We start from the raw sequence: 27,706 nt of genomic DNA, 5'->3' as shown, positions 1-27,706 counted from the left end.
CTAAGCTTGATCATACATGTCCAGGGCTTCCTCCAACTTGCCTGTGATTTTCTGAAAGAAGCTGATCTGCTGCTGTAAGAAATGCTGCATCTGTGCCTTGAAATCACGCACACGTATGCGATGAAAGTGCTGGATCTCGGCTAGCGTAGCGCAGGAGATGATGTTGCAGCGGTCATTGACTCCTCCGCCCGCAGTGCCATCTTTTTCCTCGCCGTGTTTCTGGCTTTCCTTGGCCTTAGTGAGGGCTCCTGGAGAAAGACAGAGGATGGAAGTGAGCAGAAAAGGGAAAAGAACAAGGAAAGCAACGGTTCAGTAAAAAGTCTATTACACGCAATCACATCTGCAAAAACACACACACATGCACTTTTTCCATTTTAAAGCTCACACCAGTCATGGCTTCTGATTTATGGCTTACAGCTCTCTTTGGAATTTCTCGAGGAGAAATCAATATTCCCTGTGCACTATAAGTCATCTTGAAATTAACTCTTACTTTACTTTTTAAATTCACAGCCCTCTTATTGCACGATTCATCAGTACATTAGTATTCCAAATAAAACAATTCGAATTGGAATCTTATATCAAAATGTAGTAACATGGCTCCATTTTGCTATGTGACGCCTACTTTTCACAATCCAATCAATTCCAGATGGTTAAAACCTGACCTACATATTCTTTTTCGCACTGGATATCCTGTTTTACTGAGGTATGTCTGATTACGGAAGAAGAATAAGTTGCGAATGTCGTTTCACATTGACTTTTTGTATACCATTGCATATATTACATCAAAAGTTTATTTATGGGATGTGTTTCTACATCCAAGGAATCTGAATAACTGCATCTGTGAGTTAAACTGTGGGTCACTGTGGTGTATGCATTCAATTCTACCCTGTGCTGGGGCCCTAAGCTTAGGATTAGAGCCTTCAACACAAAAGCTTTCCCAGTATCGGAATCAATTTCTCATGCAAAACCACATTAGCAATTTGTGTCAGAAAACCCCAGAGATATGATTCTACAGAAAAGAATGACATCAATTTAATTTCACAGTAAAGGAAAAAAAGATTGGTCAAAGGTACTGTTTACACTTCCCCCCACAAAAGGGAAGTCAGGATTACAACAGTGTTGGCTTCATTTCACCATTCCAATATGCATCTCAAGATGCAAGAACTAGCAGGCCCCATATGCTCTCTCTCTTGCACCAGGGAGAAATCAGGACACGCCATTTGACGTACTGCCGAGAGCCTGTTGCTATGTGCCATTTGCTCTAGGTATAAAAAGTTAATAACCCTAAAAACGCTCCATTTTACATCAGCAGCTTGCCTTCACTGACACCATCCATCCATCCATTTCAGTATGAATGAGATGCTTCTGTAGTTTCATAGCAATTTACCATACTGATTTAGGTTTACACTTAAATATTAACCTGACATTGTATAGCATGTCATTTCTTTAAGCTGATAGCATACACATAAACTACCGACCTACTGACCTACATCCACATTTTATGGCATGCCATTTGTACAAGTGGTATTTGAGCAAACGCATTAAAAAAATCCCAAACCTTTTTGAACATGGATAATGTCTGGAAAGTTTGCAAGGTGTCCCTGGTAAATCGCTAAAAGATCGGAAATTGGCTCCAAATCCTGGCGAGGCTGCTCTGCAAAGTAATCCCCAATGGTCTCGTAGACTTCTCCAGTGTGTACAATGGCCTTGTTTAATGGAGTTGCGTATACTTGCTGGTCGAATTCAAAGGCCTGACTTAAAAGTCTGAAAGCCTGTCCAACTCTCTGATATTCCTTTTTAAAACCAGTGATCTGCTTTCTGGCAAATTCATTAATAGTGACGTTGACCTGTATGATGTTTTCGTCCATTTTTTTGGTGAATGTTTTGAAACCATCTATGTTGCTTTCCACCTCTTGTAAATCAAGTGGTAAAGCTGGAGGACAGATAGTGAGGAAGAAGTTAGCACCGACTAAGTCGTCCTTCTCTGCTTTTCGCTTGCCTTGCTTCCAGGCTTTTTCGTCATTGCTGCTGCAGGTGAGGAAATGCTGGAAAACATCACACTTGGATAAAATAGGATGACTCGTCATGTGATTCATCCACCATATTAAACCTTTCCTCCTCTTAGAGATGAAATCCTCTTCAAATCGACCTGTGGCTTGTTTTTCTGGCAAGTGAGGGACCGAAATGACTGGGAACTTTTCTACAAGTCGTGCATAAAGCCAGTCAAAGTGCTTGTATCTTCTATTAACCTGGCTTTGAGTATGACTAGGTGTGAGTCCATAGGACATATAGCTCTTCATGCCTTTGAATTTGGTCTGTTTTTTAGGGTCATCAATAGTGCAAGTGAATGGGTATGGGTTCTCCTGCCATTCTGGACCGTACTGACCCATAGACACGAATAATTTGTCTCCATCTCTGACCATACCTGAAGCTTCACCCAAAACAAAAGCCTCACCGCCGGACTTTACAAAGGTTGAAAACCTATTGAGATTTTTTCCAACTGTTCCTGTGCTTTTGGACTGTTGCGAACTACCACGTCGAGAAACTGAGGTGCTTCTGGTGGTATATCCCGCTTGAGTATTCCCGCGTTTTTCAGGTGTTCCTCCGTGTTCCTCCGACGTCACGCTGTCATCCCAGTCATCGTCCCAATCCTCGTCGCTTCCTTGGCTCGTCTGAAAACTGTGTCGCTGTTGTTGAAGATGTCCCTGGTAAACAGAGGAATGCGTGGGTGTCGACTCGTTTGAGGTGTCTCTCCTCTGAGAACTAGTTTGGTAGTAATAGTCTTGACTAGCGGATGTCCCGTTATCGTGCAGTGATGTGTCAGTCTTCATAATCTCCACGTATGATGCAGGGAAGAGTCCCGTTTCACCTCTGCTGTTCGTCCCCTCCAACCAACCATCGACAACCTCTTCACTACACAAAGTTAGTAGTTCATTCTCTGTCACAGAGATCTCGCCGGGGTTTTCAGCGATAAAGTCGTATAAAGCTCTCGCTCTGAGCGCCATAGTTGTGTGGAAACGCTTTGTAAACTCAGTTTCCAAAGTTACAATAGGCAACACTCTCCGCGCCGCTGCGTTAAATTATCCTCTTCAGGAATTTACGGTCTCTGCTTTCTACCAAAACACGTCGAAAACTTTTGAAGACATTATCCAGTGAAAACAGTTTAAAATTCCTCTCAGACGGGTATTGAAAAAGTGGGGTTTGTGTACGCCTGCCTCTCTTCGCTGAAAACGCTCTGCGGTCCAGGGCAGAATAATCGAGGGTGGAGCCAATCAGAATCAGCCCGGGGCAAAGAATAAACGCAAATGCTCCGGCATGCTGCACTATGATGACTGACTGTGACCATTCTCATTATATTACTGATAATGTCATTACTGATACTGATCTGGTATACGTGCTGAGCGCTATTTAAAAAAAACAACAACTAACAGGCCTACTTGATAATAGTTATTTAAAAAAATTCTCAGTACATATACCATGACATTATATATATATATATATATATATATATATATATATATATATATATATATATATATATATATATATATATATAATATATATATATATATATATATATATATATATATATATATATATATATATATTATATATATATATATATATATATATATATATATATATATATATATAATGTCATGGTATATATACTGAGAATTTTTTTAAATAACTATTATCAATTTTATATATATATATATATATATATATATATATATATATATATATATATATGTGTGTGTGTGTGTGTGTGTGTGTGTGTGTAGGTGTGTGTGTGTGTGTATAATGATTAAACACAGGTTATAACTGCACAAATTCTAATAGTTAGAACATTACGATAGTTACAAAGGTATCTATTGTACATAAATTGATGTATGCCTACAGATGTAATGTAAATACATATTTTTCTTTAGTTTTTTGTAAGGAAGTTAATTTGGCCAGGTTTGGGTGTTAACAAGATAATTTAGTTAATTGGAAAGATTCTCTAGTCTACAGACTTTGTTGAACATTTATAAATTATAATAGCCTACAAGTCATTGTGTCCATCAGTCACATTTGATATAATCTTACCTATGAAAATTAAAACATGAAAAATACTTCTCAAACTTGCCTAACTTGCATGTCATAAACTTATGCAGTTTATACAGATATTTTACAGAACTATGTACTGAGAACAGAGAAGGCTGTGTTCATACCAGGAAGCATAACCTGTAAGCTTCATACATTGTGCCACTGGGTCCTTTGCTTTAGCTCACCCAAATGAGTATTGTTTCAGTTTTATGCATTTTGAAAACTAGCATTCCCGATCACGATAGCGTTTCAATAGACATATGATCTCAGATTACACAACACTCCTGTCACTCTCTTTGAAGAAAAGTGTGTTACTTTGACCAGTAGAGGTCACTATCAAACAAAGATCTGGCACTGTTCGTTCCTTGTCACGTGATGTAAAATAACCTGTAGCCTCACATATTCGAGATCTCATATCACGTGATCGCTTAGACGTTCGCAAAACTAGCATGCTTCGCCATAAATATTAAACAAACTCCTGCATAACGTGAAAGAGCGCCGTAAGGGCAGTTCATTATATAGATATCGTTTAAACACTCAAAATACGTAAGAAACAGAAAGAATTTCAATTCCTGTTGGATGAATGAACGTAATACTCAGCGTGACAATGACGTCACGTCGAAGTCGTGATGCTTGAGCCTCTGTGGCTCGCGAACACACAACAAACAGCGCCTTTCTCCGCCCCCACCATTAAACTGTAATGCACTCGCTGTATCACGTCTGAGTCTGAATGATTACGACTTAAAATATATAAATAGTAATGTTTTTGAATGTATTAAAAGCCTGAATCTTTTTTTTTTTCATCAGGACTTGCTTTATACACCCGAGCGTGGGACTTACAGAGGAAGAGGAGTGCACAGCTAACGCTGCTAGCCGCTTTATTCATATATTATTTTTCATATCTGAGAGGCGGGGATTCCAAAGCCGTCAAACAATCGACTTTTGGATGCATTCAATTAACACCAGCGTTTCATTTCATAGTCGCCCTAACTCAGGACTTCTATTTTCCGTAGACAACAGCAAGAAGCTATCGGGGAATTACATGGATTACCTGGTAGAGTATTCTTTTTATTTCTTTTTGAAGATGGCCAGTGCCTGTAGGATCAGGTGTTTTGTTTCATCGCTGCTCCTACATATTCAGATACCTTTAACTGCATTGTTTCTGAACAGTTGTTATGTTCTGTTTGCAACTATTACAGATATATTTAGTAGCTATATGGGTGAAGTCCCTTACAGTTTCTGGTTTGTTTTGCTTACAAACAAACCTAAGCCAATAGGAGAGGATATCCAGAAAGCTTAGCAGTTCTGAGCACTGTTAAATAATAAAACTTCCCTGTTATATTATTAATTTGGTCTTCTCTTTTACCCATAATATATCTTTTTATCCTGCCTTTTGGGAAAAAAAAATGGAAACAAGTATGTATGTAGTTAGATGAGTACAGTTTTCATGTGAAGTAGTTTTCTGCAAGGTATTTTCATTTATTTAGTCTACAAATCTGATCACAAATCCGGTAACATAACCTATGCACCTATTAAAGAAAACTCACAGAGAGGTGAGTAAATTATGACAAATATAATTTTGGAAAATTCTTGTTTTTCTTTAAATGGAAAATTGCAGTGTTTATTATAACTGATTTATAAGTGCACATAATTTTAAAAAAAACAAATCATGTGCCCTTATAATCTTAATAATAATTAAATAATCCCTCTTGCAGTTCTTCTCTTCTCCGATGACATGTTTACTGGTGTGAGGGCGGGACAGCCTGTCACTCACATGAGATCCACCAATAGCAAACCACAACCATCCAATCAGTTTCTCATGGACAAATCAATTCCTCAAGTCCTGCCCTACATTTGATCTTGTTCGAGAAGCCGTTTTACTTTAGCCTGACAAGCCAGACCCACATCAAGATGTTTGGTCTGGAAACTCACCATTGACAGGGCTCAATCGAGGGGCTGGATAAACAGTTGTCTTTCAAACTCCCTCTGCATGTATGCAATAGGATAGCGTTACAACCAACCAGAGCAACGAAGGTGAAGTGGAGCTAGTTGACAGATCAAACTTTGTCGTATCCAGTCGGTAAAAATCCGAAAACACATCTTCCCTTTTTAAGAATGACTTCAGTGCCGTTCTTTGTTCTTTTCTCAGAGAAAAGCTTAACTCTAAGTCGTCCAGAGTTGCGGTCAAAGCTGATGCGAAAGACCGCCGTTCGCCAGCTTCTGTGTTTACTAGTAGCTCTCAAGCGGCTAAGCGCAACTCAGCCGCCATTAAGTTAAGCCCCGCCCACCGACTCTATACACGATTTGATTGGCCTGACCAGAGTTTGGTTTTTATAGCTGTATTGAGAGTTGCTACTAGCTAGATGATACTCGCGGCAGATTAGATTTGCTGCCGCTAGGGTGCGTCTAGATTTCACTTGGATATACGTCACAATAGCGTGCAGCAATCAGGTCATAGACGTGTTTTTCCATTCATTTAATCCATAGGGAAATTCATTTTTAATGATCTTAAAAACTTAAAAACCTTTAAAGGCAGCTCTATTGTGAGCTATGAGGCTGTTATTCAATGCTGTTTAATTCTGTTGAAGGCGTCAACCTGCATTATTTCAGCTTATTTTTATTTATAGTTTAACAGCACAATTTGTGGTGAAAAACGACATTACCCATGATGCTGTGCAGAAATTCAGATAGTCAAAAAGAGCCAAATGTGTCTTCTAGTCCCATGAAGCACTGCGAATGACTTAAGTGAGTAAATTTCGCTACACTCTCAAAATAGTTACATTTTTGCATATGTATGCAATGCTACATGGGATTGTAGTTCTTTCCCTCACTTAATCCGGTTTTAGGTTTGGTACCTTTGTCTTTTTGTCAAATTTTTGCCAAAGTTACTTTAAAAATCCCTATAGGAAAAACGAATGGAAAAAATACTTCCGGAACTAGCACTTCTGATGTGGGTGCGCTCTAGTGCACTCTATTACAACTTCTGTTTCATGCCAATATTATTTATTAAGTGTTCTGGCCATTTTCAATTCATTTTTAACATAATTTGATGTTTACAACCTCTAAAGTGACCATGTTACAATAATTGTTTTATTTTTTATTTTACAGTCTTTGCTTTCTATTTAGTTTAATAGTGACACCAACAGTCACATGTCTTGTGATTATCTCAACTCTATTAATATATTTACATGTGATGACGTGGTCAAAATCTCACATATCACATCTAATCTTTTTTTATGTTTATTATCAGCTTATTTGGCCTTGGCAGGAACTCTTTCAAAGTCCTTTTTTTGCACCATTCGTGTTATATAATTTGCTTACAATATTCAATGTCTGATAATAACAGCTTAATTAGTATACTGTACTGTCATGTTGGTGCCGCTTCACAGCATCCGGTGCCAGTAAACTTCTCGCACATTCGGTGCTTTGATACTTGACTTGGAAATGTGCAGTGAGGTCAAAGGGGTGTTTCCTTTGGGATGTTCCGGTCAGGAATCTCAGAATAGAACCATATCCTCAAGAAACAGAGCTGAAAAGGGGCTAAAAGGGCTGGTGGTATGTGGATTTGGAACATGCCTGATTATGTATTTTTGTACTGGTATATCTCACTTTTGACTTTGGGTCAGTAAGGACAAGAGGATGTTGTTAGACCCCTTTTCTCATTAGGTTGATGTTTGATAGATAATTAAAAAGAAGCCCCCCCCCCACTTCTTGAGGCTAAAATGTGGAAAGTGGGCTGGACTAAAAACAAACCAATACAAGCATATCTTCATAGTTAACAGGTTGTACATAACTGTAAACAGATTTTATGCCCTTTTCATCAACAGTGGGCATAGCAAAAGATTTTAGCAAGCTCAGTGAAAGCTTTATCAATGTCAGCTCCTGGGATTCATGGCATGCATAGTTGGGTTCCCTCTCCCCAAAATGGGTGGAGCTTAAACCTTTGCCTTTGTAGTTGGCATGGATACCACATCATTGTATCTACGTTTCTGGTATGTTTTTCCAGAGCAGCGCATTTCCTTCACGCTTTTTATGTGCTGGCTGTCCGGGGCCAATGGGTTTAGTGTTTGCTCCAAGTTCTAACTGTTCAGGTTTCAGTTAATTCTTTTTGGTGTCCCCATGGTTTTCCATTTTTTAAGAACACAGTGCAGGACCTTAGCTCAGTTTAATTATGGATCTGGCCTCATTGGGTGCGTGGTCTGTTTATTTTTGAGCAACAATGATCCTATTGTGTTGTATTTTGTTCTCTCACTCTGAATCCCAATGCATTTTACCGTTTGCCCAACTGCCGTTTTGGTGACTCTCATTAAAATGAAGCCAGATCACTTATATTTATTTAATCCCTTCAAATGTTATTCATTTTACAGGCAACCTAGCTAATTTACAGCCAAACCGGAAGCTTTATGTAATGGTTAACTGAGGAACTGAGGTCAGACATGAGCAAGAAGTATGTCAGGTTACTCATTTCTGGGCAGTTAAGCACAATTTTTTTTTCTGTTACAAAATAGTGTAACAGTCCTGAAAATAGGCCTTATTAGAGGTTTATGTTTATTTTTGGTCATTTATCACATGATGAATTGGCCTATATTCTTACATTTAGATGATCCTTTGCATTTTATTTCTCCATGGTTTACGTTTACTTAAAAAACTAACAGACTATGTTTACTATGATACTTGCCAAGACTGTCATTTGAACATAAAGAGAGCTCAATTTAGTATTCATGTGCTGTCAGACGGAGCTTTACTGCTTTGGATGTGCAGTTTGCACACACACAACTTCTCACACAGCGTGCACAAGTTATCTTTCGTGTCTTATTGTGCTTGAACATTGAAATTTGCGAGGGTTAAAAGTTGTGTGCAAATGATAAACTTTCATGACTACGCAGCACTGGTCAGACCGGGACCGTGACAGTTCTGTCAACGAGCCCTTGCATGTGCTTTTTTTTTGTGCACTAAACTTATTTTTTAATCGTCCAATTTACTAAATTAAAGACATTTTTGGTTGCCTCTCATGAAATTGGGTCACAAATGATTTACTCGTATAGGCTTAGATTAACTTTACCATCATCATGCGTTAAAATTGTAATACACTACAATTCAAAAGTTTGTCGTCAGTAAGATTTTTTTAAAGAAATTATATTATTCAACAAGGATGCATTACATTGATCATTAGGGACAGCGAAGACCTTCACATTGATGCTAAAGATTAAAACTAAATAGTATTAAATAAAAACATATTTGTACATATATATATATATATATATATATATATATATATATATATATATATATATATATATATATATAATATAAATAAATAATATAAATAATATACAAATATATTTAATATATATATATATATATATATATATATATATATATATATATATATATATATATATATATATATATATATATATTCCACAAAAATAAAGCAGCACAGCCATTTCAACAATGATAATAACAATAAATGTTCAGTATATAAGATAATGAATAAACTACATTTAAAACTAAAAAATAATATTAAATAAAAAATAGTTATTGTACTACTATTTTTTACTACTAAATGCAGCCTTGGTAAGCATAAGAGACTTAAAAAATATTATTGACCAGAAACTTTTGAACAGTAATTTTATTTAAAATAGTCATTAGTTACAGCTCTAATCTCTACCAGGCGTGTTTCTATCACCCATCGTACCATCCACCCTAGAGAACCAAAGAGTATTTGAAATTCATTATGTTCAGTATTATATTCTAAAGTGTAATGCAGCTTCTGGTTATACTAATGGACTTTTATTATTGTTTCTCGTGGACATAGACATTGTGAGAGAAACTGGATCAATGGAAAATAGATTTTATGTTAGTGTGTTCACACTTTTTATGGAATATGTGAAAGCTATTAAGCTAAAACGTTGGGATTATTATGTTTTTATGTTTCATTGTTGACGGCTGTATTTTTGTGTGAAAAATCATATTGGCTCATGGAAAAATATGTGTCCTGGAACATTGTGTTTAAATTGTTTGTTTAACTTTCACCCTGGTGAGCATTAAAGCCTTGGTTTGCGTTGAACTGCCAAAAGCAACAGCAGTAGTTGTGAGCTTGGCTGTCTGTTCAAGCGAGAGAGCAAGTCAGGCAATGCAATGAGGAAGTCAATGACTAGAGGTAAAGATCCAATGATTTACTATTATAACGACACTTTATTGGCGGTTGCAATTACTCAAATGTATTTGATTTCCTGTGATTGAAACCTTTAAAACAGAGCAGCAAAGCTGGTCATTTTTGGGTTTTTGATGGGATCCTGTGTGCAAATGTCCCCCAAAATGGTTCTTAAATGGTCTTTTTGGAAGTATGCTGAAGATTGGATTTATGCTTCCTTCTTTGCAGCATTAAAGGGGTACTTCAGCGCTGGGAAGATGAATCTGTATTTAAACCGGGTCATCAATGCAGTAGAAATGTGAAATTATTTTTGAATTTGGTGTCTTCTAGACTGAGAAAAGACAGAAAATTTATTTTTGTCCCATGGGGATGAAAGACTACAATTCCCAGAATGCTTCGCTGCCCTGTGAGGCCATTCCCAACACCACCAACTTCATTACTGTGACAGAGTTAGAGAAGACACTACAATTAAAAACTGAACGTGTCTGTTCAATATAATGAGTGAGTGACCGCGCGAGTGTCACAGCACTGAGCACTAACTGCAGGAGTGATGAGAGCTGAGGTAATCGCGACTACATTCGCGGCATACATTCACAACGCGAGTTCAGTCTGGCACGCGTTTCAGTTCATGCCTTTGCAAGCTTAACTTTCATAGAAATGAATTTGAGAAGTTAAAAGACTTACATTGCTCACCATAGCTCCGTTTAAATGATCCTGTCTGCAAGCTGAGCTCTCCCTGCCAGCTGAGTGTAATCGCCCATCCCCCATGCGCAGATTCAAAACATGCGGAAATGGCTCCCTCTGCTGGCTGTAGTCTTTAGCCTCTGGGCAAACATTCCTCCTATGATGCAAAAATCGTCATTTTGCATCATAGGAGGAATTTTTCCAGAAATAAAATGCATAAATCTCTTGTCTCAGGGAGATATGAGGGGGGAAAGCACAATAATTTGAATATTCTCCAGGGTTTCTACTGATACAAAGCCATATGCTAATTAGGGCTGTCGCGGTTAGGAAATTTACCTCGCGGTTATTATGGGTGGCTCAATAGCGCGGTATGCGGTTTTACCGCCGTTTATTTTATTATTTATTATTTTTTTAGAAACCTAATTTATCCTGATTTTATTGCATAAAAAGCTCTGTTGTTGAGTTATTATGTAGCATAAATTGTTGCTTTTTAACTGACAAAGAGACACGTTTTAAAACAGTTTTTTTATTGTTAAATGCAAAACAGCAACAAGAACATGCCTTTTTCCATTTAAAAAAAATAAAAGAAATCAAATAATTTTAACGTATCACATGAAAAGAAGAAAATGCATGTTCCATTTTGAAAAACGAAAGAATTAAAACAACGTGTGAAAACAAAACCATGTGAAAATACAGAGAACAAACGAAAATATTACTCAAGCGTAAACGAAAGTGATTTAGACCTGGATCATGTCTTTGTTTCGCGCTAAGAAAACTAACATATTGACTTTATGCGGTTTCAGGGAGGATCGCATGGGGGTAACGATATTCCCCGCGGCACTGAAAACTCTTTCTGACGGTGTGCTCGTTGCACAAATACACATATATTTGCGCGCGACTTTGGACAGTAGCGGGAATCTATACTGATTATCGCGCCACCAGGACAGTGGATTTGCGTTGGCGTCGATGCACTCCTCATGCAGATAGCGGCTGAGCTCGTTATCTGCTCGCGCTCTCTTTGGTATGGGCGCTGACGCGGAGGTTGTCCGTGACTTCAGTAAGTCTCCAAGAGTCTTTTTCTTTGCTGCAGGTGGCACCTCCACTTGCCCTTCGTCTCCAACCACTGACGCACTTGCAGAGGTCTCTTCGTCCTCCACCATCTCTTCGATGATAGCGGATTTTGTCTCCGTGTCATTGATATAATCGTCCCTATATCGAGGATCTAAAAAACTGGCCTTTGCCAAAAGTTTTTTTAAGGCAGCTGGTTCATACTTCCCCTGTAGAACACTACACATTTTGTGCTTTATGTCCGATGTTAAGGTCGTATCCTCGCTTGATGGTTTAAGCACATCTTCTGTCAGGAGTTTCAGGACGGGTTTGACAGAAGACACTGTAACGTAGCTTTCGCCAGACAGCAGATCCGTAAACTCAGCCGCGGGTTTAAGAGCTGCATTCACGGACTCAAGGACAGCGATGTCCTGCCAGCTTGGATTTAGATGGTGGTGTCTCCGGTCATCCAGAACTCTTCTGATAGCCGGGATTTGCTCCAAAACTCTTTCCACCATTTTCTGTTTGGTGCCCCATCTCGTAGCGCAGTCCTGAACAAAGTTGAATAGAAAGGAACGTTGAATAGCCTAGAAATTAGCCAATGGCAACGATCTACTAGCCTATAATTAGCTTACCAAAATAAATTATATGGCTACATTTTAAATTAGGCTATTTATTCGTTTCAATATATATATTTTACTAAACAAAAAATACATTTAAATTATCCTGACTGCAAAAGAATGCATGTTCTTTAAATGTGCACAGACTGATATAGACGTTAAATTGGAGCAGCAATTAGCCTAATTTATATAGGCTATATCTGACCTTTTAATGTAATTTTCGTTTTTTTATTTTGTAAAACATTTATTTTAAACGAAAAAAAAAAAAAAATTAATCCAGCAACAGAAGTAGCCTATTTGACAGTAGGCTATAGATATTGTTTATTTTTTATAATTTAATTAATATACCTAATTACATTTGTATTTTTTGCCTGACATAATCAATAAGTTAGCATTTAGATTACATTTTATAACTTACCAGTATGAGGCCATGCTGAGGAATTTGAAGTTCCGCTTGAGCTTTCGCTAGATCTCTTCTCTTCAACCAGCTCTGAGAAAATGTACTGACCAATGTGTGACACAGGCCCATTGCTCGGGCTGTGCGGTCCTTGACGCTTGCCATTGCATTTGTAACTGCCAAATGTAAATTGTGACCAAAGCAGTTCAGCCATGGCCAGTTCAACTTTTTGACTGCTGCAACGATGTTGGCCCCGTTGTCTGTAGTGATACAGGCCAGCTTCTTCTCATCCAGGGACCACTCTTCAAATGCGTGCCGAAGAGCATCGGAAATATTGTCGGATGTGTGGTTTTCGGGCATAAACACCGTTTCGAGGCAGCGTGATTTCAGAGTCCATTCCTTGCTGAGATAATGAACCGTTAGACTCATATAAGGAGTCATATTGACACTTGACCACATATCGGTTGTGGCAGAAAAGTAGTCGACATTCATAAGCTCGCTTTTGATCGATGTCTTTACCGTGCTGTACATTTTCGGCACAGCAGTTTCTGAAAAGTATGTTTTGCCCGGCAACTCGTATTGCTTGTCAAATTGTTGAAGCATTGATTTGAATGCTGGTTTCTCCACCGTGTTGAACGGAACCATCTCCTGAACTAGATATTGCGTAACAGCGGCTGTAAGGCATCTATGCCTGTTACTTTCACGGCTGTATTTTACAGATTTTGCAAAGGCTTCAGCTACTCCTAACTGTCGGCTGGTACCGGCCTCAGCTGTTCTTTTTGAAGTTGCGCCGCGACCTGATGCTTGAGGGGGCAGCTGCGCTTCAACGGCTGGATGACAGTTGGCGAGATGACGCCTCAAATTAGATGTAGGTATTGCCGCGTGTCACAGGAACCTTTTTGCTGCAAATTTTGCATATCGGTTCATCTAAATTCGCTGGCTCGCCTTTTGCATTGGGTTGAAAGCCGAAATGTTCCCAAACTAGCGACGTGGAGTTAGGTTTTGGGACGAGAGCGTCTGCCATCGTTTCAGTAGGCCTATTCAAAATAAACGAAACACCGGATACAAACAGTTCGCGGGAAAATGACAGTAGTAGCTAACACTCTTGTATCATTATTAATTTATTTAACATCAAATGTACATGATGAATTGTAAAACAGTTTTGTAAAAAAGGCCAAAAAAAAAAAAAAAACACTGAACACTGCGGTTGCCACGGTTTCTGCGGTTGCTTTCCTTCCTCTGCGGTTGGCTTGTCAATAGCGCGGTTTTACAATATTGCGGTTACCGCGACAGCCCTAATGCTAATCGCTGAAGTAACCCTTTAACCTTACACCTGAATGTGTTGCCCTGTGCTTTTGGACTGACTTATGCACTGAAGGCAATTAAACAATCATCTCTGCATCCTTCTCTTGATTGTTTTAACCATCTGAGACCATCTGAGCACATGTCTCTCACTCATTTCAGTGCTTCCATGGTACAATTTAACTCCAAATGTTGAACACCAGGCAGAGACCTGCTCTTCCTAATTGCTTTATAATTAGCTCCAGTGTATTGGGTTTCCAAAACTCTCATGCACTCCAAAATTAGAGCAGTCTTTTCCCTGATGTGTTTTCAAACTATCACAGCTTGGATAAAATTGAGAGGTTTGACACAGAAGCGTTTGAGCTCTGTATACTCTCTCGGGTGGCAAAGCCAGGACTCGTCCCAATTGATTATCTGCCTACCTTGTGGCTTTTGCTCATAGTATGTCATTGGGGCAGTTCAGCACAAGTCTATTGGTCTTTGGATTGCCTTGCAGGGTTTGGAAATTTCATGGTATGCTCTATCATGTTACATATCTAAGGTCCTCTCCTCAGAGTTCAGTTCCTCTGGGCTCTTCCCACAGTTCCCGTCATTGGTGTCTTTGTAGCTAACGGGAGTCTTGCACTCCATCTCTGCTCTGCATCCTTAGGTATTTTACAGAAAGCTATAGTCTGGAGAAAGAATTAGTGCATCGTGTCTCCAATAGATTTTTTAAAAATAAATACATTTGCTAATATTCACAGCTTTTGTCTTTTATGTTTTGTCAGGAGGTGACCTGCAAAGATCTGACCCCATATCTCCCACTGATAAAATCAACATGAAGAACATCTCTTTCCTTAGTCAGGACTTTATTGCTTTAATTATTTATGTTCTCTCCTTTAATTTTCTAATTATCTTATATTCTCAATTTGAAATGATTATGTGGCTGGGATATGGTTAGCTATCATAATGATCTTCCAAATGTAATCAAAAAAGAGAACATTTTAGCTTCTGGTTGGGTGGTCTACACCCAGATTTATTAAACACCACATTAAATGGTTTGGTGAGCGCAGTTTTCGTTTGTGTGTTAATATATTTCCTATTGAAACACTCGAAAAGCTCATCATTTTTGTTAAATAACCAGGATTTTGTTTGGACATAAATATGTATATGTCCAATATGTGTCATCAGTAATTTCCCACCAGAAAAAAACGTTTTAAATATCTGCTAACTGAATTTTGTCCGTTTTTACGGGTACACAAGCGTTGGAGTAGAGTTGGCCTCAAAGCACAGAGACATGAACTGAAAGCCACAAAAACTCCTAAAAAGGTCTTTAAGCTTCTGTAATGTGGGCTTGTGCCCTGTGTGATCTCGTTTCAATGCTAATGGTGTGTTAAATTGTCGTTTTATCAGGAAGATCTTTTAATGGATGCTCTGAGGTCACTAGTCACAGTGACTCTCATGTTTATTCAACAGGCTCAGTTTGATTTAACGGCCATGACAAGCCTCACTGCTTGAAAAGTGGAGCATTCAGTCGGACCTGCAAGCCCAAAGGCTAGGCACCTGTTCTTCTGTCTCACCCACAGAAGGAACTGCAACAGACCACCCACAGTCCATTCACAGACCGTCTGATGCTTATTGCACATTAAAATGGTCAGCGCTGGCCAAAATCAACACTTTCAGTTTGATTGGCTAGATTCATGCAACATTCAGGAGTAAAGAAATGTCTTCTGAATCAAGTTTTGCTTACAAGATTATTAAAGGGTTACTTCAGCGATTAGCATATGGCTTTCTATCAGTAGAAACCCTAGAGTATATTCAAATGATCGTTCTAACCCCCCCCCCCATCATCATTACGTCACACACCCCGTTTTTATAGCGTCAAATAACTAACTAAATCGAGGGGGGATCGAGGCGCGGAGGCTTCAGTTTCTGACAGAGGTGCTGCAGACATGTTTACCTCAGCTCTCATCATCATGAGAGCTCATTCATCAGGATGAATGTAATCTGACTCCTGCAGCGTTTGTGCTGTGACACGCCCTAAGCGGCTACATTACATTATATTGAACAGATATGTTCAGTTTTTAATTGTAGTGTCTGTTCTTTAACTGAACTGATTTTGTGATAATGAACACAATGGGAAAGTGATCCAGTGATCCAGTAGGTGGCTTTGGGAGTGGCCTCGGCAGTGAAGCATCCTGGGTATTGTTGTCTTTCATCCCTATGAGACAAAAATACATTTTCTGTCTTTTCTCAGTCTAGAAAGCACAGATTAAAAATAATTTCACATTTCTACTACATTAATGACCCAGTTTAAATACAGATTCACCTTCCCAGCACTGAAGCGCTGAATCTCCTGAGGGGGTTAACCAGGGATGTGTTTTCCAAGAGCATGGTTAGCTAACTATGGTCGCAAGTTCCATTAAGCTCTGTTTGTAAGAATGGAAGTTGCAACAATAGTTGCCTTTAAGAAACTCACCCCAGGTTAGTTGCACCAAAACATTAAAAGATACATAACATTACATTACATACAAAACATTAAAACATCATAATTTTTTATACCGTTCATGAGCCATTTGGTGTTGCATAGTTCTTTATGGTCTGGGCTAGAAAAGATAATATCTTGTAGGTTCAAATGACACACTATCATCATTGTGTACATGAGCAAGTGTCTTGCCCCAGGTTGCTCCGGGGAAAAATTGGACAGATAATTGACAAATTTCTGGTAATTAGTAAGTTAGACTTGATGTTGCTATAGATAGTGAATGTAAACATTCACTATAAGATAGTGAATGTAAGCAGCCTTGTAGAGAACCCACCCTCAGGCTAGATTTATCTTTGTTTATCTGTGGTTTACTTTGTAAAACCAGTTAGGTGGTGTTTTCAGTGTCACTTTTGCACACTAAATGACCTTTGTTTATAGGCTAGGTTAAAGTGGTTTATATTTCCGAAAGCATGCATGCAAACCAGAAATAAGCAGACATGGTTAAGCAAGTCAGTTGTTCAAACATCAAACATTCACATATCAGAACCGAGACAGAAATGGGACTTCCTCTTTTGAAATGTGATCAAAAGTGACTTTGACTGTGAAGTATTTGCTGGTTTCAAACAAGGTTATTTGAACGTCTCAGAAACTGATGATGGGACATACAATAGTCAAGACAGAGTCCATCAAGTCCACCAAGACCATGAAAATATGTTAATGGTCTTGGCCCTTATTTCTGACAAAATCGAGACCTTGGATATAAACTCAGGTTTTAGGACCACATGCTTTTTAGTCCAACAAGACCAATGAATTCTCGAGTCTAAATCATGGTCTATTTTCATGTTCTCGGACTTCAGAGTATTGTAACTCAGTCTTGACTCTGATTCTTGATTGGTCTTCCCTTTTTAACTGTAGTTTTAGAGTATTAAGAATGTGAAAACTGCATATTTTCAAATTAGCCAAATAATTAAAAAAAGTAACTAAGCAATGGTACATTTTTCTGTAATGAGTCGTAATTAATCGCACCTAACAGCTAAGTGTTTAATATATTTTAATACGTTTACATTGAATCTCCAAATTAATGTAGAAAGAAAGGCCAATATCACTGATACCAGTACTGTTACTGATATCGCTGTGAATTTTTTTTTTGTCCTCAGTCCTCAGCCATTAATTATAGTATTGAAGGCCATCAATTTTAACATTTATTAGACTTCATTTAACTAATTTAATGTAATTGTTCACGCTAAACTAAAAATTGTTAGCCTGACAAGCCAGACCCACATCAAGATGTTTGGTCTGGAAACTCACCATAGACAGGGCTCAATCCGAGGGGCGGGATAAACGGTTGTCTTTCAAACTCCCTCTGCACGCGATAGGATAGCGCTGCTACAACCAGGGCAACGAAGGTGAAACAGAGCTCGCTGATAGATTAAACATTCGCCGTATCCAGTCAGCAAAACTCCGAACACATCTTCGCTTTTTAAGAATGAGAATTTTCTCAGAGAGAAGCTTAACTCCAAGTCTTCCAGAGTCGTGGTCAAAGCTGATTCGAAAGACCGCTGTTCGCCAGTTTCTGTGTTTACTAGAAGCACACAAACGCAACTTGTCCGTCGTCATTATGGTCCCACTCACCCACCGACTGATTGGCCCGGCAAGAGTTTGGGGATTACAGCTCAGATGGTTATTGAGAGTTACTAGACGACACTCAAGGGCAGATTAGATTTGCTGCCGCTAGGGTGCGTCTAGATTTCTAGGCTAAAAAATTGTGTCATCATTTACTCTCCCTCAACTTGTTCCAAAGCTGTATGAGTTTCTTTCTTCTGCTGAACACAAAAGAAGATATTTTAAAGAATGTCAGTGACTAGTTCATGGTCACCATCTATGGAACTCAATGGGGACCATCAGCTGTTTGGTTAATGACATTCTTTAAAAGATCTTCTTTTTTTTCAGCAGAAGAAAGAAATTCATTTTCACTATTCCTTTAAGATTGTGCTTACAAGGATACTATACAAATTAATATACGCATAATTTTGTGTTTTTGTCAGTTCAAGCGCTGTCTGAAACGGCTTTCTGTGTGCAAGTGTTGTGTGTGTGTTTGTGTTTGTGTGTGTCACAGAATCGCTGTGCAGCTTTTTTTGCATATTACCTTTGATGTAGTGTTTAATATAGCTGTTTGTGAATGTAAAAGCTCTGCAAAGTTGCAAAGATCAAAGTGCATGATAAATGGAGTTATTGTCCACCAAAAGAAAGAACTGATTCTGAATTGCCTGGAAAGATTTGTCAGTAATTCTAGTCTTACTTCCTGCATGAACCTACATAGGTTTGTGATTTGAATAATGCCAGCCAGTGGTCTGTCTGAAGCATTGGCTGCCCGAGAACAACTACTTTGACCCTGTTTCTACACTGAAAACAAATCCTCTTTGTGTTACTGTTACCATGCTGAGGAAGTCTATAGAGTCTGGGTCTGGGTGGGAGTATATGTTGTTCTAGAACTTGGATATACCTTTCAGCATTGATGGTGCCTTTCAAGATGTGTAAGCTGCCCATGCCACATGCACGTATGCAACCCCATACCATCAGATGCAGGCTTCTGAACTGAGCGCTAATAACAACTTGGGTTGTCCGCTTAAGTCCAGATTACATGGCGTCCCAGTTTTCCAAAAAGAACTTTAAATGTTGATTTGTCTGACCATAGAACAGGTTTCCACTTTGCCACAGTCCCAATGAGCCTTGGCCCAGAGAAAATGCCTGCGCTTCTGGATCATGTTTAGATATGGCTTCTTTTTTGATCTAAAGAGTTTTAGCCGGCAACGGCGAATGGCACGGTGGATTGTGTTCACCGACAATGTTTTCTGGAAGTATTCCTAAGCCCATGTTGTGATTTGCATTACAGTAGCATTCCTTTATGTGATGCAGTGCCGTCTAAGGGCCAGAAGATCATGGGCATCCAGTATGGTATTCCGGCCTTGACCCTTACGCACAGAGATTGTTCCAGATTCTCTGAATCTTTGGATGATACTATGCACTGTAGAGGATAATAATAACTTCAAGCTCTTTGCAATTGTTCTCTGATAAACTCTTTTCTGATATTGCTGCACTATTTTTCGCTGCAGCATTGGGAGAATTTGTGATCCTCTGCCCATATTGACTTCTGAGAGACACTGCCACACTGAGAGACTCTTTTTATACCCAATCATGTTGCCAATTAACCGAATAAGTTGCAAATTGGTCCTCCAGCTGTTCCTTATATCTACATTTAACTTTTACGGCCTCTTATTGCTACCTGTCCCAACTTTTTTGGAATGTTGAAATCCAAAATGAGCCCATATTTGGCATGGCATTTAAAAATGTATCACTTTCAACATTTGATGTTATCTATATTCTATTGTCAATAAAATATAAGTTTATGAGATTTGTAGATTATTAAATCCCTTTTTTATTCAGAGTTTCTACAGTCCCAACTTTTTTGGAAGCGGGTTTGTACATCGTTACTTAGTGTACTTAGATGAGCGTTACAGTAGGAGGTTGGACCACATCTCTGGCAGACGGCGGCCCACACTGGAGACTGGCTGGTGTTGGAATGGAGACTCTAGCCATGTATTCTGCATGCTTCACTTCCGTGCTTTGATAAGTCAGGATGTGGCAGTTAGGTCGCAGAGTTCCTCTCGAGCGGGGGAATATCCCACAGTCCAGTATGACTAGTGGGACCCAGGAGCTGCTGGGAATTAGAATCCTCATCAGACCAAACAGGATACCACTCAAAATACAGCCCATCAAAGGTGGGAACTGGGTGTAAATCATCATGGAATTGGAAAACAAAAAGAAACTTCCTGAATGAGATACCACTGCACTGAGTTTGTAGGCTTCCCCGGGCCGTTCCCGATTCTGCCACCATAACTCAAGCCATCGCTCAATGGCCCTGCACTCACTGTTGAGAAAGACTAAATAAAATCCCCATTCACCGGTTATTTAGGGCACAGCTTGACCCTGCACATGATGTGATTGTTTGACGGTTCCTAAGGGCTGAGAATAGTATTATTATCTGAAGTGTTCTATCTGATGTTTGGAGATTAGTGGTTGTTATTCAGCATGTTTAAATGCTGAAGGAGGGGAAACGGTGGAAATTTATAGCCTAATACCATCAGTGGAGGAGCAGTGGGAAAAGCTACAGCTTTATTGAGCCCCTTCCTTTTATCCTGCAACAGTTTTAATACTGTGCAAATCCCTATGCGCTCTATTGACTCAGAATTCCACTACATTGATGTTAGAGATAGTTCTGAAAGTTCTTAGTTCGCTTTTAATTCTTACAGAAATGAATAAAAATGGAAAAAAACAACCCAGGACAACCTGTCACTCACATGAGATCACAGCAGTTAGCCTCAAAGTCAAGTTCCACCCTACTTTTTTTTTTTTTTCTTGTTTCAGAATCCATTTCATTCTGATATTTTACATTACAATAGAGAAGAGAATGTCTGTTTCATGTCAAATTTAACTGTATAATGGCTGAAAATATTGTTAGGTTATAGGTAATCTGCATTTCCACAGATAATTTCTCCAACTTTTATCCCTCTTGAGTTTTAAATGAGTTCTATATAGGCTTGGGCGGTATCCAAATTTTGATACCGTCAAACCTCCTCCCTATTTTACCTCGGTATACGGTATTACCGTGAATAATTAAAATATTTTGATTTAAGGCTCAGACAGTGTCAACAAACGTTTGGCTTGTGCCAAAACCGTTCAGAAACTGAATACCAAAAATTAATACTGAAACAATCACAAAATAACATGCACAACAATATTAACAACTGTTATTAGCAACAAATAACAGTTTAAAAAAAGTGCAATACAACAGTCAAACATAATTAAATTAACATAAACATCCAGAACAGGTTTAGCGCACACAAATGAATTAAATCAAATCACACTGCCAGGAACAACTTTAAAGAGCAGCTTATAAAAAAAAGTGTAAATAGACCCACAACAGTCAACCAGAGTTGAATTAACACAAACATCCATATTATAAAAATGATTGCAAAGCAATAGGCCTAAATAAAAATAACTTCTTTCCAGTCTTCTGAACAATATTGTTTTTAACGAAAACCAAATAAAATAGGCTACCTGAATCAATTGATTAACGAATTAATTAATTAAATAAATAACAATAAATGAAATGGGGGAGAAAAAGAAAGAAAAAAGAAACGAATGGCAAGTGGCATCAAATCTAGTCAAGATTTTTTGCTAGAAAAATCAACGTTTACTTTGTCTGGCTTTAACAGGGCACGTCGTGGACTGACAACTTTACCTGCGGGGCTGAAAACCGTTGTGCTTGTGGCACAGACGCACAGTTGGCTTTCGTGCCACCTGGGGAAAACGCCCGGTAGCATTTTTCCACCAGAGAAGTGGGTCCTCGAGTAAATGGCTCCAAACAGTGGGCTGTCATTTGAGCTCCGACTCGGTCCTGTGCCGATGCCGCGGGACCTGCGATTGCATCGGCTTGTTTTTTGCCGATATTTATTTAGGCTTATTCATTCGTTCTTTTAACGAATGAATGAGTTAACTGGCCTAAATAAACGAAAGAACGAATGAATAGGCCTAAACGAATGAATGCATAAAAAATAAGCCCATTAATGTTATTCCATTTGTTAAAATTTGCATTCAGATTTTTAAGTTCCTTATGTGAGTCAAGTCTGCATATATTTGATAAAAAATACAGAAAAAAAGGTTTTCTATTTTAACATAGCCTACATTTTAATATAATTTATTTATGTGATGCAAAGTATGTATGTATATATATATATATATATATATATATACACTGTACTTTTATTTTTTTTACATTTGAGCCCCTGCCCCTGAGGAACTCTGCACGTTTTATGCTTACCGTTATGAGGCAATTGTCAGACAATTGACATTTGTTTTGTGAGTCCCATGTCCACTTGATTCTTGTGGAGTTCATGCTTATTGCTTACATTGCCAGCTGTGTGACAAAAGGCTTCGGCAATATTACAGCATAGTCTGAGGGTGCGCTCGGTTTTTCATCCACGCAGCAGTGAGTATATGCGCCCTTAGGTTCAAGGTATTTCCATCTCTCGCGGTCATCTTTTTGTTGCACAATTTGCAAATTGCCTCGTCTGTATTTACCGCCTCTCCCTTCTCGTTCGATCAAAACCCCAAATACTTCCAAACTGCAGAAGTTGTGTTCTTTTTCGAGACCGAATAACTCAGTGCACGACTCGCCGTCTTTTCCCCTCTCTCTCTCTCTCTCTCATCCACGCTGTCACGACAAAAGCGCATACACATATTTAGGCATTAAATAAATAAATCATATTTAATATGTAATATAGTTTAATTAGTTCAACTTATTAAATATTAAATATTTAATAATTAATACGTTGATCAGGAATATGTAAGTTGATATGTTTTTGTTTTTTTGACGGTTTGACGGTATTGAAACTGATACCGTTGCTATTTTTAGATCCCGCGGTATACCATTTTACCGTATTACCGCCCAAGCCTAGTTCTATATATTAAAAGCGTAGGGCCACCTTGCCAAGACTGAGCTACCTTGTGGTCTCGGCCACACTTTATCAGAACTTGTCCATTCAGCTAGGTTCGTCAACCATAATTCCTTCCAAGAAAAACAGGAGCCTTGGATATGTTTTTGGTGATCAGTTAAACTTCAAAGACCACATTGCTAGAACTGCCTGCCCATGCAGATATGCCTTGTACAACATTAGGGCCGGGACACACAAGCCGATAGTCAGCTGTTATAATTTTACTTCATCTTACCTGAGCATTCAATGCACAAATATTTTTCATAATAACATGAACCGAATGGAATACAGAAAGTAATCACTGTGATTGATATTCAAAGTAAGCAAGCACTGCTTTGTTTACGGTTTGTGTATCTGCAGGCCTAGTTTCAGTTTCCCTTTTTGAATGATGAAAAATGGATACCTGCTAATATAGCCAGATATTTACTTACAGGCGCATGTACAAGCAAGTTGATAGTCGCCTTTAGTCCTTTTGTTGTGTTCAAGTGCAGTTTTTATGGTCAAGACACAGCTGACACAAGGCAAAAGTCAAGTTTTGTCGCTGCAAGTTATTTGATGTCAGCTTGGTGTGTCTCTGGCTTTAGGAAGATCCATCCGCAAAGTACATGTGCCATCTGCAAATTATACCTATGCTCTCAGGTAAAATAACGGACAGACTCAATATTCAGGTTATTTCAATCTTATTTTCTTTGATCCTACGAAGAAAAAAAATCATAAAACACCTTGTAAAACCATTAATCTCAGTCACGAACGTGCCCAGTCAGTGTCACTGTCAACATAACCCAAAACTGTAGCTACAATCTGTCACATACAAAATATGAGCTGCTGTTACAACACGTTAGACACTTTATTTCCCCTTTTGAAATATTTTCTTAATTTTTATTGAAAATAAACGGCTTTCCAATCTGATATGTGATGGGAAAAGGAAGTAGAGCGAACTCAATATACCGGTACCTAGAAAAGTATTGCGATACCCTGCTATTACAAACGGTACAATATGGACTTTTATTAGTACCGGTACTTTAAGGAGGACAGCGCTAATATGAGCTGTATTTCTTAATTTGCGTCGATGTGTGACTGTGACAGCAGGTGTCAGGACGTGTGGTGTGCAGAGCTGAGAGCTCTGCTTCCACCGTTCACTAAACATTGGAAGTAGAAGAGTTAAATATATAATCGCAGCGAATGACAAAGAAAGCAACAGAATTATGTGCGCGTGAGAAGAAAAACTGCCGGACTGAAGCGCGCACGCCTTTCAGACAGCATGTGATCGCCATTCAGTTCTTTCGCGGATTATTGTTTGGGTTTGAATGGTCAAAAATATGTAAAAATGCACGGTCTGGCGAGTATTCAGGTAAACACAGTTGGATATGTCTTTAGTGATCGTATTGATGTAATTGGATCCGTGCAGGACATAAGCCAGACCTAATATTCTGTGTGATTAATGTTATTCAAACACCAATGAAAAATAGAAAAAACACCACGTGCTTGGCTAAATAACTAAAATATATTTGTTAAGAATCTGTGTATAGTTAAATTATAGAGTGAACACTAAGTAAGCAGTTTTATATTTGATTATTAAATTAAATGTTTTTCTTGACTTGCTACTGTTAAATAGACCTAATGTAGCTGAAAAATAAAGCTGTTTTTATCATATTGTTTGTAACTTGCATTTTTTGCTTATTTTTAAAAACAGAGATACAATTAAAACTCTACATTATAATTCTAAAATTACATTAAAAAAATGAAATTACTCATATCATGAAATAAGATCTTGGTTATCCCAACCTGAAAGTGAAAGAAAGGTTAGTGAATGATAACATGATTGATAATGTGATCTCCGTAAGGATGTTCACACTGGCCTTTATTATAGCTATGAGAGGAGGGAATGGTCAAAAACCAGAGCAGGAACATGCAGGCCAAGTGAATTTTTAGTAAAAAAAATAAAATAAAACAATGAATAATAAGTTCTGTTGTCATATTATTCATTATGTTGTTTTTTTTTTTTAAATCATGGTATCGATTTAGTATTGGTATCGAGGTATTTTAGTCTGGTATCGTCTCAAAGTCATAATTTTGGTATTGTGACAACACTAAGAGCGGGTTTGGCAAAAGGCCGATTCCAACCTCAGGTCGAATTGCGTCAAAACTTAATGCCATTCACCTTACCCTACTGAACTAGAAAACCATAGACTGTAAAAAATACATTTCTAATTACATTAAAATAATTTAAACAACTGTTAGTTAACATTATTAGTTAATATTTGTATAATAAACATGGCAGCCATGTGCCCTCCTGGCTAAGCCACTTAACTGATACCTAAACTCCTTACTTCAGGCTTATGTGCCCTCCAGAAAGCAAACAGCCCCTTGTGGTGCCATCCCAAAGAGGCACAAAATTACTTTTACAGACTTTTAGCTGGACTGTTCCCTTCTGGTGGAATGAGTTCATTTTCAAGAAACAGCTGAAGCATCTTTTTCGTCAACACTTGACCTATTACTACTAAAACGTACTATTCTATTTTGTCTCTTTTTTTCTATTGCTACATATAATTGTGCTAGACTAACTGGGACTCACAGCACTTGCATAATGTTTTCCTATTGTTGGTTTGATTGCTTCTATTGTTCTCATTTGTAAGTGGCTTTGGATAAAGGGGATTGCTAAAAATTGCCACGCAAGTCAACTTCTTGAAGTTTCTTGTGTTTTTAAGACCTTGCATCTATGATATAATTTTTCTACTTTCCCTTACCTTTATCCTAGAACAAACAGGTGCTGTTTGCTTTTATTGTGCGCCAGCACGTCTCTGGTGCATTTCAGGCATGGGATTACCTCTTCCTCCCAGTCATCCGATTGTGGCATCAATCACAGTTCGGGCCCTTCCTGTTTCCTGTTGTTGGCCTGTTCCAGCTGGCAGTGTGCCCAGCCTGTATTTACCTGGAAGCACCATCATAATAGTAATGTGGTGTGTATGATGGGCATCAGTTTTGGGCATCAGACCGGCTGGCGGTCATTGGTGGCTGTTTCCCTATAGATGAAAATGCCTCTGGGGCCTTGAGGAGCTTGTGAAAACACCCAGCCCATTGTGAATAGAACTCCTGAATTAGTACGCATTTTGTCTTCTGGATTTAGCCTTTTGTACTAGAGATGCTAATGATTAATAGGCAATCGATTAATTGTTGAGAATAATTTAATCAATGAAACTTTAATCAACAACTATGGTCAATTAAGCGTGGTCATCTTTAAAATGTGTAGTTTTGAGGCTTCGTAACATAATTAAGCAAGGGTCCAAAAACTCTCCAAATAAGTGATTTTTCTGAACATAAGAACTACTTGTGTAACCGCCACAATCAAAGTACATAGAATAAACAACAAAATTATAAGAGCCTGGTGGATGAGTGATCTTCTAGTGCCATTTCAGCGTGAGCTCCTATTCTATGGCGCATGGTAAATCAAAACCTGTCAATCTAACGATCAAACCAATCCAAGCGCATTCCAACTGTAGAACAGTGTCCGATTGGTCTACACATCGTCCCTACAATATGCTCACCCACCATACCTATTTGTTGAACTTTCAAATGACATTGGAAAACCCTGCATCATGGTCGTGACTAGGGATGAAACGGTATGGAAATTTAACATCACTATTATAGTGACCAAAATTATCAATGTTATCACAGTTTTTTTCAAATAAGACAGTGTTCAAAAAGAACAGATGCACACACTGAAAACATTTCAACAAGTTTTATATTTGAAAATCAAAAAACAACAAATACATCAAGCAGCTTTATGCACTCTTTTAAGCAAGATTCGGTGGGATTTCCTTCCTTATATTGTCTGTCGTCAAAAGTACCACATAATTTGGTGGAAAATAATCTCTCAAATTATCTCTATAAATATGTTCTCAAGCAATATTCTCATCAGTGTCCTTTCAGCTATGAAGCATTTAAATCTAGCATATTTTGTGTACGAGCCCAAACGGGCTCATGATTTTCATGTTTCATGATAAAAAAACGTGTTTTTACAGTCCGGGTGGACCGGTAGGATAGCCCCGGGCACTGCTGCGGTCTAAAGCCACTGGTCTACACAGAAAAACCCTGCCTAAGCTCTGCCCCATCACTGGTTGTGTCGAGACATTCGTTAGTCTGGTTGTTTGATTAATAAATAAAATATTAAATGTAGCTGCAAAACGCGTTAAGAATCCGTACAGCGGTAGATGCGCAGGACTTCTATTATGATGTGCGGAAGAATTGATGACGAAATTGTTTGATCTTCGGTAGGCTTGGGCGGTATCCAAATTTTGATACCGTCAAACCTCCTCCCTATTTTACCTCGGTATACGGTATTACCGTGAATAATTAAAACATTATGATGTAAGGCTCAGACAGCGTCACCAA

The 27,706-nt window shown here is 38.4% G+C and overlaps 3 protein-coding genes across 5 annotated transcripts in view; 1 reads left to right on the top strand and 2 right to left on the bottom strand.

Moving 5' to 3' along the window:
* Positions 1 to 2,831, bottom strand: snx18b (sorting nexin 18b). Its single transcript, XM_067434232.1, has 2 exons — positions 1,559 to 2,831; positions 1 to 248 (listed from the first exon to the last, which is right to left on the bottom strand). The coding sequence occupies exons 1-2, from the start codon at positions 2,829 to 2,831 to the stop codon at positions 1 to 3; spliced, it is 1,521 nt and encodes a 506-aa protein (XP_067290333.1).
* Positions 2,713 to 27,706, top strand: part of arl15b (ADP-ribosylation factor-like 15b) — a 66,212-nt gene continuing 41,218 nt past the window's right edge. For 2 of the 3 annotated variants that reach the window (XM_067432774.1, XM_067432772.1), the window contains exons 1-2: positions 2,713 to 2,922; positions 4,897 to 5,143. In XM_067432774.1, the coding sequence (XP_067288875.1) occupies positions 2,843 to 2,922; positions 4,897 to 5,143 (327 nt within the window). In that variant the 5' untranslated portion in view covers positions 2,713 to 2,842. Of the gene's footprint in view, positions 2,923 to 4,707; positions 4,787 to 4,896; positions 5,144 to 27,706 lie in introns of those variants that run through there. The other variant, XM_067432773.1, reaches the window with a different exon arrangement.
* LOC137062566 (E3 SUMO-protein ligase ZBED1-like) lies at positions 11,381 to 13,841 on the bottom strand. The gene is made up of 2 exons (XM_067433445.1): positions 13,016 to 13,841; positions 11,381 to 12,528 (listed from the first exon to the last, which is right to left on the bottom strand). The coding sequence occupies exons 1-2, from the start codon at positions 13,637 to 13,639 to the stop codon at positions 11,668 to 11,670; spliced, it is 1,485 nt and encodes a 494-aa protein (XP_067289546.1). The 5' UTR covers positions 13,640 to 13,841; the 3' UTR covers positions 11,381 to 11,667.

Source organism: Pseudorasbora parva, chromosome 23, assembly GCF_024679245.1.
Source record: "Pseudorasbora parva isolate DD20220531a chromosome 23, ASM2467924v1, whole genome shotgun sequence".
Taxonomy (NCBI): domain Eukaryota; kingdom Metazoa; phylum Chordata; class Actinopteri; order Cypriniformes; family Gobionidae; genus Pseudorasbora; species Pseudorasbora parva.
Note: the sequence above shows the minus strand (reverse complement) of the source record. Positions and strands in the feature narration are given on the sequence as shown.